At 41.7% G+C, this 13,591-nt stretch overlaps 2 protein-coding genes and 1 pseudogene across 4 annotated transcripts in view; all 3 read left to right on the top strand.

The window, feature by feature from the left end:
- The window catches only part of fhod3a (formin homology 2 domain containing 3a), a 64,482-nt gene extending 57,372 nt beyond the window's left edge, over positions 1–7,110 (top strand). For 2 of the 3 annotated variants that reach the window (XM_038725250.1, XM_038725252.1), the window contains 10 exons: positions 818–976; positions 1,093–1,275; positions 2,154–2,273; positions 2,626–2,787; positions 3,180–3,370; positions 3,471–3,675; positions 3,836–3,859; positions 4,131–4,338; positions 4,458–4,622; positions 5,540–7,110. In XM_038725250.1, coding sequence (XP_038581178.1) covers positions 818–976; positions 1,093–1,275; positions 2,154–2,273; positions 2,626–2,787; positions 3,180–3,370; positions 3,471–3,675; positions 3,836–3,859; positions 4,131–4,338; positions 4,458–4,622; positions 5,540–5,622 — 1,500 coding nt within the window. In that variant the 3' untranslated portion in view covers positions 5,623–7,110. The remainder of the gene's footprint in view (positions 1–817; positions 977–1,092; positions 1,276–2,153; positions 2,274–2,625; positions 2,788–3,179; positions 3,371–3,470; positions 3,676–3,835; positions 3,860–4,130; positions 4,339–4,457; positions 4,623–5,539) is intronic. The other variant, XM_038725251.1, reaches the window with a different exon arrangement.
- Positions 6,891–8,527, top strand: LOC119906855 (annotated as a pseudogene).
- Positions 8,528–8,781: 254 nt separating this feature from the next.
- Positions 8,782–12,476, top strand: LOC119907068 (glutathione S-transferase A-like). Its single transcript, XM_038724633.1, has 6 exons — positions 8,782–9,032; positions 10,831–10,896; positions 11,018–11,123; positions 11,511–11,629; positions 11,725–11,813; positions 11,897–12,476. The coding sequence occupies exons 1-6, from the start codon at positions 8,865–8,867 to the stop codon at positions 12,027–12,029; spliced, it is 681 nt and encodes a 226-aa protein (XP_038580561.1). The 5' UTR covers positions 8,782–8,864; the 3' UTR covers positions 12,030–12,476.
- Positions 12,477–13,591: the final 1,115 nt, after the last annotated feature.

The following is a 13,591-nucleotide window of genomic DNA, read 5'->3' as shown; positions in this document are numbered from 1 at the left end:
GGAGCCACTGCTCCAAAACCACAGCTTCTGTTAGAGCTGAACCAGTTAGTAGCTCACCTCGGCTCAGCTTCGGTGTCTACACGTAATGTGTCGGTGATGTGTGATGGCGGTCTGCTGCTGTAGTATCGAAATAGCTCAAGCAAAGCTGTCAGTTAATAAGACAATCCAAGATTTAGAGGACCACCAGAATATTCAAGCCATCAGAGGTCAGAGGAAACTTTACAAACAGCTTTTGCTTTGGCAGACTCTCCTTTGTTCCCTTCTTTAGGTGCTTTTACCCATCAGAATTTTAAATATGTGTTTAAATTCTTTGCCTTTAGCTCAGTAAGGTAATGCATCTCTATAACAAATAAGTTAACTATACTCCGGTTGCTCACCTGGGAGAGCTGCACTATCTAATGAAAGAAAAAAGATGAGTCTTACAAATGAAAACAGCATAAACTGCAACATGTAACAAGTCAATAGTGCCAGACTGTAGTGTTCCAGTCACCATGTGGTGAGTAAATAACTTCCTAGTGGCAGTAACAAGGTCTTAGCACCTACTCTGTTACACTTTTATGTGGTGACATATTACGACTTCCTTCCATTAATAGTTTAAAATGGTGAGGTCATATGTTCACATACGGTGACACCCCCCTAAACACTGCTCCGACAAACCATATAGCTCCCACAGCTGCAGTCAGTGTAACCTGAGTGATGATCCCTCTAATCCTTACAAGCCCATAAAGCGGACCACACCGAGGAAAGAGACAGAGAGAGGCGAAGGGGGGATTGGGGGAGACCCAGCCTTGACCCACTGTGTGTTTTTGTGCCGTAGAAAACAGCAGCAGACGGCAAGCGTCAGGAGATCATCGTTTTGGATTCCAAGAGGAGTAACGCCATCAACATCGGTCTGACGGTGCTGCCTCCTCCTCGCACTATCAAGACGGCCATCCTCAACTTTGACGAGTACGCGCTCAACAAGGAGGGCATAGAGGTGAGATACAGACACTGGTGAAAGGAAGAAAGGGGTGAACATGACTGAAACTTCCCAAATCCTTCATCGCCCATATACTCCTGTCCTCTCTTATCCCACTCTGTCCTTGCCCTCAGAAAATCCTGACGATGATCCCCACAGAGGAGGAGAAGCAGAAAATCCAGGAGGCCCAGCTGGCCAACCCAGATGTCCCGCTGGGCTCAGCAGAGCAGTTCCTCCTCACTCTGTCCTCCATCAGCGAGCTCTCTGCCAGACTCCAACTCTGGGCCTTCAAGATGGACTATGAAGCAACTGAGAAGGTCCGTATAAACATGGGGCAGTTTGAAAAAAGAAAAGGGTAGATACTTTTCTTAAGAATGCAGCTGTGGGAAGGCCAAACCTAAACCATTATCAAACACACATTTAAAATTGTACTGCGCAACTGAATGTGGTTTTATTAAAGCAGGAACAGACATACCCGTACAAAGCCAAATGAACTCTGCACCATAAAGGATTTAGTGAATGTGCACAACATGTGTGCCTGTGTGTGTGTGTCTTATGCCCGTGTCAGTTAGTATCAACATCCCTTTTAGTACAAACAACATCCGTAAAACATCAACATAGTTACATCATAACAACAGAGCCAAATATGCACGCTTATTAGCGGCACCTTGTCTTCTCCTGGCACACCAGGTTTTACTCGAGTGAAGAATGCATCCAGGAGGAGAAGTTCAAAGACAAAAACCCAGAGAATGAAAAACACACAACGCCCCTCCGTTGTCCTGTAAATTTTATGGCTTTCCGCAGGATGCAGCCGTCTTTAATCTCTCCATGAAAGGCACGATTTCTGCCGCGCGTTCGGGCAGAGTGGCGTTTCCGACCCGACTGTGGGACTGGTTTGGTAGTGGAGGCTTAAGGGCAACATACCATGCAGGCACACAAATGCGCGCGCAAGAGAGTCTGCTGCACAAAAACAAAAGCATCATGTAATCAGGAGCACCTTTGATAGCGAAGGCTCGCCGAGACCTTTAAACAACCTCTCATGATCTCAAGCGCAAGCGATTTGTGGTGGGAGACTAGGGGCACCTGTTCACCACTTATGTAACCGTAGACTCGTGAAACACATGTTTTTGGGAGTCTTATCTGACTCAACTAATGACATGTGTGTACATGTATGTGTGTGTTTTAATCCTTCCAGGAAGTAGCAGAGCCGCTGCAGGATCTGAAGGAGGGTATGGAACAGTTGGAGAAGAACAAAACACTACGCTACATCCTCTCCACGCTGCTCTCTATTGGAAACTTCCTTAATGGCACCAATGTGAGTCATGACAATAACAGGCTCCCTTCATCATACTGGGACATCATGACAAGCTTCTTTTGTTTGTTGTAATTGTAGAGACATTCAGTGATTTTAATGGAGTGTGGATTTTCTAAGCCTGTAATTTGTACATTAAAAATTACATCACATATTAGCTACTATAACTTGGTGAGAACAGATGTACCTTACAGTACTACTTCAGAAACCCTTTGCTCAGCCACTTGGTTGTTTTCTAGTTCATTTTCTAAACAACTTTAAGGACTGGATTCTTGTGAGATGCTGTTATTTCATAGGAAAGCATTAAAAGAAACAGAATTTTTTTTGTGAGTAATTTGTGTGTCCATGCGTCCAGGCTAAAGGCTTCGAGATGACGTATTTGGAGAAGGTTCCGGAGGTGAAGGACACGGTTCATAAGCAGTCTCTGCTGCATCACGTCTGCTCTGCAGTGGTTGACAACTTCCCTCAGAGCACCGACCTCTACTCCGAGATCGGAGCCATCACCCGGTCTGCAAAAGTACGCTCCGTGCTCACTTTTGAAAGGCTTGTGTACATGCTATTTTGCATCCCTACACTGTAAAACATTTTCAAAGAAAAAAAAAACAGTTTAAACTACAAAAAAGAAGGGTTTCTGGAGAGATTCAGCTCTCAAACAATGCATGGTGGGAAGTCTGCCAATAATAATAATAATGTTAATCATGCAGCTTTTTGAACACTGTCTGAAGTTGAATTAACTATAAGTTTACATTACGTTATTGACAAAAGATTTGGTGTACCCACTTAATTCCTGTATGATGTTTTACATTTTAGCTGAATGATATTGAACCCTTTCAAAGAGGAATACATACAATTACTAAAAGGACTTTCCCTCTACAAGTCCCTTATTTGCATCAACATCTCTTCCGGCAGGTGGATTTCGACCAGCTGCAGGAGAACCTGTGTCAGATGGAGCGGCGCTGCAAAGCCTCATGGGACCACTTGAAGGTGATCGCCAAGCATGAGATGAAGCCCCAGCTGAAGCAGAAGATGTCTGACTTCCTCAAAGACTGTGCTGAGAGGATCATCATCCTCAAGATTGTTCACCGCAGGATCATCAACAGGTAGTTGAATAGTAATTTGTCAAATTTCTAGTGTGTAGTGAAATTTGGCCATAAACGTTAAACAGCCTAAAAGAGACCCACCTGTAACTCCTTCTCCAAGGTTCCATTCGTTCCTGTTGTTCCTCGGTCATCCGGCCTACAGTGTGAGAGAGGTCAGCGTCCACAGGTTCAGTAAAATCATCAGCGAGTTTGCGCTGGAGTACCGAACTACCCGAGACCGCGTGCTGCAGCAGAAACAGAAGCGAGCAGACCATCGCGAACGCAACAAGACCCGAGGAAAGATGATCATGGACGTCAACGCTCCTGTGAGCATCGCACGCACAGTCCCTTGCACAAAGACACACTCAGACTTTCCATTCTATCTTCTTGTCCTTCTCTTAGCAAGTCTAGAGCTGCTTCTTCACTTTTTCCCCCGTTACTTTCTCTGATCTAGACTTTTACTTTCCCTCTTTCTTTCCCCTATAGTCTGATGATGAAGAGGAGAGTGAGGTATCAACATGTGTGCTGGCTGTCTGCATGTGTGTGTGTGTGTGTGTGTGTTCATGAAACCACTAACCCTGACTGAAGCACTTTACCTCAGAGTTTTCCTTTTCACTGACTTTAACATCTGAGTGGCTCAGTCAGTGAAGTAGAGTAGGCATCATAATATTTACAGGTTGGATGTTTTCCGTGACGCTTCAGCTTGTTTGAGTCAAAGCCCAAAATACTTCAAATACAAAAAGCCAAATTCTTATTCTCATTCATTGTCTCACACCGTCAGTGTGGTCGGCATGGCTCCACCAGTAACAACAGCGCCCCTAGTGGCAGCCAGGAGAGCGAGCAGCCTCTGGGTCTGGGCCACTCTGAGGATGCTGCAGAGCACGAGCACATGAAAGCGGTACTGAGAACCAGCATCAGCGGCGGTGACAAGGAGCCCGCTGGCGTACCAGGGCTTCGGACACGGACAAGGTCCAGGCCTGGACGGGGAGGTGAGGGTGACAGGAAGTTCCCTACAGGGTCACTTAGAGACGAAATGCAAAAGTCACGGCCCATTAAGGTATTTCTTTGTTAATGCATAAGCCTTTGTTGTTCTCTTTATTTTGTTCAGGTCGCAGTATGCAGTCTTGGACACCAGCCGTGGAAGAAGCTCAGATCTGTGGAGACGACGCCGCAGACGACATCATGGAGCGTATAGTGAGGTCGGCCACTCAGGGTCCAGGAACCAGAGCCCAACCCCGCGAGAGGAGGAGGTCCAGGGCCAACCGCAAGTCATGTACGACCTAAATCCTTAACTTCTGTCCCAAATCCGTACCACATACAAATCCTAAGCAGGTTTTGCTCATGTTGTATGTTCTCACTGGAAAAGAAAAAAGTTTATTTAAAACTGTCAGTTCACATGCTTTAGCTTTAAACCTTTGATTTCTGGTAATGTGCTGTTCATTTACATTATTCCTCCACAAAGCCACACACAATCAAACTAAAGAAGCTGCTCACATTAAGCTAGGAACAAATCCAACAAATTGTGGACTAAGTATACACAGATAAGTTAAATAAAAAAATCTAAAAGAAACAACCCTGATGATGTCATCAGGGTCATCCTGGATTTGGGCTTGAGACTTTACATTTTTACATTAAAGTCTGCATTATGATCCAAAGTGAGTAGGTTTGACAGGTATATCAGCCACGTTTTGTTGCGTTATGGGAAAGGAAGGATGCAGTGTTTCAATTGCTTGACCCATGCTAAAAAATGAAAATCAGGATATCTCGGCCTATGCTGCATCAATTTTGACCATAGTTTTTTCTAAACCATCTATCGCAAAAATACAGTACAAGCACAGAGAAGTGCTGGGCACAAAATCAGACCTTAAAAGCAGTTTTAAAAAGTGGAGTCTTCTTGAATGTGCAATAGCATAATCAGAGTAGCACAGATGTGTTTGTAATTTGAAATAGCATCTTAAAATCACACTTTTTATGTCAGCAACGCAGGAGAGAAAGTATTGTATCATTTCCTGTTTGTATAAAACATTTACAAATCTAAACAAATATGGGGATTTGAACAGTATACTATAAAGCTTAGTATATTGTACATACTGTATAATGTTAGTATGTAGTATGGTTTTAGGAGACAGCATTAGCTTGATCACAGCAGCTGATGTGATAAATGTGATAAATAACCTTCTCTTCTCGCAGTGAGGCGGACCCTGAAGAACGGACTGACCCCAGAAGAAGCACTTGCTTTAGGACTAACCGATTCCCCGGATACATCGATGTGATCATCCACCCTCCCGCCTGTCCTCATTTCCATGGAAACAAAGCCACAATCATCGAGTAGACGTCTGCCTTCATCACCTTTACAGCGTCATATTTCACCTGCCACAAACCCCTTTTAGGTTTTTGCCAGCTGCTAATTTTGCCTGATGTGTCTGAGTCCTGAAGCCGCGGCCATGTTAGTGTTTTTTAATGCAACACAAAGAAAAATTCTTCCCTAAGAAAAAGTGGAAATGAAGAAAGAGAATGCGTCGATTAAGGACTTACGTGTTCAACCTGGCAAGGGAACGGAAATTTGTATTCAGTGACGCTGCCTCTACGCTGAAATGAAACCCTTCCTATTTATCTAAACATATATTTGAAATGTTGCATTAGTCCAAAAGGTAATTTTTGCTTGTGAGTTTCTGCAGCTGTGACGCCACCATTTTTCTGTAATTTAAGCTGTGAATTTCAGTTTGTAAAGATTCACTGGCTGAAGAGGAAGTTTGATTTGTTCTCATCCAGTTTCAAAGAATCCCAAGAGATCACCAACAAACAAAGAGGCTTACTAAGAATGATCCTTTGTGAAAAGGCAAATGTTTGCTTCTGCAGCTGCACGTTTGACAAGTGACGTGTGTATTTGTGTTTAGTAGGAATGTGAAAGGTTTTCAATCTGACGTGTGCCTTTCATTTAAAACGCCAGCTCTCACTCGTTTCATTCACCTCCTACTTCTCAGCTAACTCACAAATGTCACATTCACAGGTGTAGTTATATCCAGTGTTGATATGAGTGTTGATTACAATTCACTTTTTTTAATTTTTTGGCAACATTGATCTCAGTATTTATTTGCAAAGCTCGGACATCTTGCACCTTACTCAACATGAACAGTTACTCATTCTGAAATGAACGACTGATTCAAAACACAGAAAAAAAGGAAGTTTTTATCTCAGAGGAGCCATTTGTAAAGTGTAAAAAGACAAAAAGATGTTCTTTTTGGTTGTTTTAACAATCTATTTTGAAGGACATGCAGAGAATTCTGCATAAAATGTGTAAATGCCCTTTCAGCTGCCAGGTACTTGTAGTACTACAGTGTGGATGTTTAGTGCGGTTCATGTGATGTATTATTTTTGTAATTTCTGTAGAAACTTGTATTATAGTCTGAGAGAAAGGGTTAAAAACAATGGGATATTCTGTGAATTGTTATAAAAGAATAAAATATGTGGTTATAGCTGAAATATAAGTATTGCTCTGTGCTCAGAGAGAGGAGCGGTACTCTGACATTTCCCTCGAACTATGTGGTCACATTGTACTTTGTATGAACTTGAACAGGTTGTGGATAATGTAAGTCCCAGCTGAACCATCTGCTCCTCTCACAGTACATCAAAAACTGGGAAATATTGCTGCATAAATATCATGTAGTGGGCAGGACACAAAACCGTTGTTACAAATACTTTCACTTGAAATGCCGTGTACACGCATTCTGCAATAATAAAAGAAAAGGATGTGCATGTCATTCTTTTTCACTGCTTTCATTTCTGAGCACTTGAATACACTACAACATGTGGCTGTGCCTCTACTGACCAGCCTTTGGATTAATGAGGTGCCTTAAACTGCTGCTCATTTAACTTGTGCAGTTCAGCATTGAGATCAGAGAGCACAAATCCCAGGAAGTCTTGGAAATCAACCCGAGAGGACAGGTTGGTATTCACATGTTTTCAAATATCAAGTACAGTAAAAACGACCATATCAGTGCAATCTAGTTAGCTGTTACAGTAAAACAGTATCACTTTTCTATAGGGGTTAATCCCTATAGCCAGTCCAATATTTCCATTATTTAAATTTTGTTAATGTTTTATGAATTCATAAACTATTCATTAGTTTGTCTGCACTATACAAAAAATGTGTTACATCAGAATAAATGTTGAATTCCTTTAAGGCACAAGACAGTGTAGTTAATTTGTAAGTATTCAATCATTTTCATGTTACTTCATTCTACCAGCTCCCAGCCTTCAAACATGGAGACAACATCCTGAATGAGTCTGGTGCAGCTTGTTTGTACCTGGAGGTAGAATGTAAAACCTGGAGCAACACACTGCCTCTTTTTTACCATTTGAGAGTGAAAAAACAACGTCAGATAATATGGAATATCCTGTATATTATGTTTTATACTGACTATGACACATAGGCCTGGTCTTCGTTGTTGTTTTCTATTACGTTGCTGCAGACAGTCACTTTAAGTCCCATGGCAACAACCTCATCCCGCACAGCCCTGCAGAACAAGCACTGAGGTACCAACGCATGATGGAGGCCCTCACTGATAAACTCAGTAAGAGACACACACCCTAACACAAATACCAACACAGACACAGAGTGAAGAGGAACAAAATGAACAGTGATATTCATCTCGAATGATCTGTCTTAGATTCATCTACTTTGCATGGTTTGTCCCCGAAGAGGGGAGACATGATTCTGCTGTGAAGAGAAACAGGGTAACTCTAGCCACTGAGCTCAAACTCTGGGAGAGTTACCTGCAGAAGGTAGCGAATGAACAGCACACACACACACACACACACACACACACAATGCAGAAAGCAGTGTTTGTCATTTGATTTCGGCATCAAGGTGTCTGCAGGCTTGTACCTGTCAGGGACCTTCTCGTTGGCTGACGTGACAATTTTTCCAAACATTGCTTATTGTTTTGGGTTAGTGAGTGTAGTGCTTGGTGGAAGAACGAGTTAATCTGCTTTGGCTTTCAGTGACATCATAAACTTGTTTCTTGTCTTGAGGCTGTCTGTTGGACGTTACTCCAGATTGGCCAAATAGTACAGCCTGTTGAAGGACAGACCCAGCATCAAAGCCAGCTGGCCCCACACCGGCTGGCCAGCCCACAGAGTTATGGCATCCTGAAGGATCTCTGAAACACAAACATTTACTTTACCATTATTTTATATATCTGTAAGTTAGTTTAATGGTGAAAAATCAATAAATAAATGGCATGCTTAATTTTCCTATTGAATGTTTCTCAAATGGGTTAACATTTGACGTTTTTATAAAACATGTAAGCTATCACAAAGAGAAATTATTTGAAAGACCAAAAAATTACATTGCCACCTCCTAACCAGCAGGTGGCAGTAAGCGCTTTTATTACAGCTTGAGATCCCTGTGAACTGTGGACAGAGTGCAATCCCTTTTTTCTCTGCGTTTGTCTGCTCAGCTTCTGAGACGCTTGTGGAAACCCTGAGGTTGTAGGCCGTGAAAACTGAAGGCATGGCCCAGGACATGACTCTGCTGTGGGGCTCCGGCTCTCCTCCCTGCTGGAGGGTGATGATCGCTCTGGAGGAGAAGAACCTGCAGGGCTACAACCAAAAACTGCTCTCCTTTGAGAAAATGGAGCACAAGTCCCAAGAAGTGTTAGACATAAATCCCAGGGGTCAGGTAGGGAGTAAATCCATGGTAACCTGTAAAATAGAGGAACGGTAGGCTATCACCCCTGACATTTTCCACCCGAGAATAACAACATTGTGACAAGCGCAAAACAACCACAACTATTAAAAACAGATGCGACATGCCTTTCAACCATTTTTATTATCCCTGAAATGCCAGCTGTTAAGTAAGGCAACTCCAGACACTTTCCAAAGCTTTAGCAATGCATTGTTTTCCAGTTTCCCAGCAAAAATGTGTGGTTACTTTCTGAAGGTTTAAGACGAATAACGGATGCAGTAAAAGTGTGTCCTTTTTACGTTAATACCGTCCTGCTATTTAATTTCATGTTCGTGTGCTATATTGTGTTACCGTTTCTGTAATGTTATGTTAGTAGTTCCAACATATTTAGTAGTATTGTCCTTTGCTAGTTAGCTCAGTTGTTGGAGTCACTATTTCACGGACATTAACGGTATTTGGACGGTAGCGCCCCTGGAGCCGCAGCATGTAACGTTACTGTTTCACCACTAGATGGTGCCCTTTACCTATGTTTTAACAGGAGAGCAGGTGATATGTCTGTTATTTACCTCTGTGCACAGTGGTGAATATTCTGCAAACTGCTACATTTTTGTTTATATCTGTTGTCCTTCTGTAGAACCACACAAGTTCACAAATCTAGCCTAAAGTATGTTTAAGTGCCCTGCTGGTCTCCAATCTGATTAATAAAGTGCAGAGAGTGAACACTGGTCTTGTCAACTGCATTCTGACTGCGTGAATGGTCAACATGAAAGTCAGCCGGTACAGTCCTCCTATTTCGTTCATTTTCAGTGTACAATTTAATTCGGGGTATATTAAAGGTTCTGTTGTTTTAAAGTTTTAGTGGCATCTAGTGGAGAGGGTTGTGAATTGCAACCAACTGTGCAGTCTACCACAGCGCCCCCCTACCCTTTGAAAGAGCGTAGGACAGCTATGGTGACACAGCACAAAAGGTGTTGTCTTCTGAGACAGCAGAAAGTAGCCAGTCAAGAAATTAGATTTCTTTAAGTAGATATATTAAGAAATTATATTGACATAATTATTTAGTAAAATATATTATTGCGAATTGGCCACTGACAGATAACATGGAAAATGGAAGCCAAGAGTGTGTAACATTGTCATTGTTTCTGTACCACAGTCCATTAATAACCACATAATAGATAAAGTTTATACAAACATTGACAATGGAAATGGTTAATTCTCTCTGTGAGTATGGACCCTCGCCAAAACTGCGCGCCAACAATAATATCTGTCCCGCAGCCAGATTATGGTGCTTTGATAGCAGTACTGAAATAGATCTCAGTCATGATAGCAACAGTTACTCACATATAAACACTTCAGTTCAACTCTCTACAAAATAAAATCATGAAAACGTTTTCTGCTGCAATGCTTTATTTTTTTGCTTTTTCTTTGAAAATTTCTGAACAATATTAAGAGCCTGTGGCCTGCTTGACACACCTCTGAAAGAGCCGTCCGAAAACGTGACATATGACTATACGGTGACAGCTCAGTTTCAATAAGGTGCATGTACATTAATTTGCAGTACTGCTCTGAAAAACAACACACACACTATAATTCTTAGTCATTCATAAGAGTCAAATTTTTATTTAACCTTTATTTAACCAGGAGATTCCCATTGAGATTAAGAACCTCTTTTGCAAGGGTGACCTGAAATAACTGTCTAAGCATTAAGACATGCTATGTGATGAGAGCTAATAGTTTAGACTCTTTATATACAGTCTGTCTTGCTCACATTATATCCTGTTTGATTTTTAAGCTTCCCTCTTTCAAACATGGAGACGTCACCGTGAATGAATCCTACGCAGTCTGTTTTTACCTGGAGGTGAGCAAGCCTCTCCATCAACAGAAAAATGTCAGCAACAGATATCAACACTAAATGAAACATTATGATGTGTGACATCTTGAAATGTATGTGTGTGTGTCTTTTTCTCTCTTAATGGCAGAGTCAGTTTAAGTCCCAGGGAAACAAACTGATCCCAGACAGCCCGGCAGAACAAGCACTGATGTACCAACGCATGATGGAGGGTCCCACGTTCTACGAAAAACTCAGTAAGACAAATACATAAAAAATTCCATGAGCAGTCAGATCAAACCCAAAACAAAACAAAAACAAATACAACTGAGGTCATTTTAAACATGTTATTTAATTACCACGCAGGTAAAAAAAAAAATGCTCAGCTTCTAATGTTGGTGTCATAATAGCATCAAAAATATTGTTTTCCCTGTTATGTTTCCCACTGTTCATTCTATGATTCTATGATTTGAAGGCTAGTGAGATTCTATTATTTTTATTATTATTATTCTGTTATTTTTCTTATTGTTAGCAAATCCCATTAAAAGACCAACACCAGTAATACTGGCTGACATGTTTCGAAGATACAGTCCACTCAGTGAACGCTGTGTGCACTGAATATGTAAATTGTGTTTCTTTTTCAGATGCAGTTATCTACTACAACTGGTTTGTCCCTGAAGGAGAGAGGCACGACTCAGCTCTGAAGAGAAACAGGGAAGCTCTGGCCTCTGAACTCAAGCTCTGGGAGGGTTACCTGCAGAAGGTAGTGTATGCACAGTACACACACAAACACAAAAACAAACTCGACATGCTGGGACGTGTTCAGACATGCTGTATTTTCCATCCCTTTCTTTCAAGCTGGGCTCTGGCTCCTACCTGGCAGGACCCTCCTTTTCACTGGCAGATGTGACCGTTTTTCCAACTGTTGCTACTCTTTTCAGATTTGGGTAAGTGGGAGAAGGCTGTTAAATTTTCTAGTCACACTGGCATGGCTGAACATTTAAAATGTCTCCTACCTTCTGTTCTGTAGATTGTCTGCTGAGCATTACCCTAAACTGGGAGAGTATTACGCATTGTTGAAGGAGCGGCCCAGCATCATAGCCAGCTGGCCTCCTCACTGGCTGGAGAACCCCAAGGGACAAGACACGCTCAAAGACATCTGAGGTTCACACACACACTGTACAATCACGTCTGCCTGTAATGTTTTGGTTTGGTTTCTATAAAAGCTCTTTTGTTTATTGTAGTTTCAGTTCCCAGCTTTTCACATGTGATACAGCTCTTTAATTTTCTGATATTGTCATGGAATGAAAGTGTTGAGATCACCAGTATGTTCTTAATATATTAGTGTTACAAGGGCAGAAATGTAGTTCTTTTGTTTTGTCAAACTAACTTTTATATTTAGTTCAAAAGTGTGTCAAAAAGTCGTGTCTGTCAGATATTTAACAAACACAGGCAATGTTGGTCTGTGCAGCATGTGATGTTTGTAGGGTAACAGGCATAGGTTGCAGGCCAAATGTAATGTTGTGATATTGTTGATCCAGCGTACATACATGGCGTGTATTTGTAACATCAATATCTGTTTATTAATATATGCATAAGTCACTATAACAGCAGTTTTCCATGTGTTTTGACTAAAAAAACCTCCACTCAAGCAAACATGTCTTCGAGGCTACACACCACATTGAAAACCCATACATTGGCTCTACAATTAAACTAGCATAGGCCAAACAAAACCCAGATGTCCCTTTTGAAGGTGTTGAAGTCTGGGAGTAAGAAATGTGTTCAAGTTTGGACTTCATGCAATTTTATGTTGAGCTCTTATGCGATCATCTAACCACATGAGCTCTAAATCCGCGACTGTTAACCCAAATATTCATGGCAAGTCTGGCGTCAATCTCAAGATTTCAATCTCACAATCTCTTACAAAAGGTATGTGGTGTCTGAGGACATAAACTGGTTTGTTTTATTGTTTGAATGGCCGTGCCACAACTGGTTCACTCTGCACAAAGGTAAGTGGAATGCTCTGTGTTGTCATGACTTTGCATAAGTGACATAGCTCTGTATTGCAGGCTGTGCATGATTTTGCATTTTATGTAAAATGTCTTTCAGACTTTCGCAGCAGCTGCACTGAGCTGTATGTCGGCCTATATCACTTAGACTTAAAAAATAGACTTCTGTACCTGCTTATGTAGAGGCATTTCACATGCTTATAAACTTGAGTTGAGATCCTGCACACACTACCAGGAGTACATCAGCTTTCACATACTGAGTAGTGCAGCCCTAGAAGATGTGCAAAGTGACATCCCAGTCCTCCTCTTGGCCCTTTTATATACTACCTGTTTTGTCTGGGAGTTGGGGCGTCCCCTGTTGTGCTCCATCAGCTAATGATAACTGGGACAGTTGGTATTTTATTTGGAAGAGATGTAATAGGCTAACTGTCATGGGGCTGCCCCATTCAAGCAACAGCCTCTGATGAAACATGAGCGATGCACTTTATGCTTCTCAGTGGCAGTTCAACAGTTCACAGACAAACTAATATTCAAGGAATTTAGTGTTTACCTAGAACTATGAAAAAATGTAGCTGATCAAAAAGCTTATTTGATCAAAAACATCAATTTCATTTTTCTGGAAACCGAACTGATTTGAGGGTTTGTACTCCGTGATGAAATTTAAGTTTCATGCATGCATCAATGAACCGGTAGTCTGCAGTCACAGGTCTCCCTCT

Source organism: Micropterus salmoides, unplaced genomic scaffold (assembly GCF_014851395.1).
Source record: "Micropterus salmoides isolate LMB-PRFRI ecotype aquatic unplaced genomic scaffold, ASM1485139v1 Ms_hic_scaffold_17, whole genome shotgun sequence".
In the NCBI taxonomy this organism is placed as follows: Eukaryota; Metazoa; Chordata; class Actinopteri; order Centrarchiformes; family Centrarchidae; genus Micropterus; species Micropterus salmoides.
The sequence above is the reverse complement of the archived record's forward strand: the minus strand, read 5'-3'. Positions and strand labels throughout refer to the sequence as shown.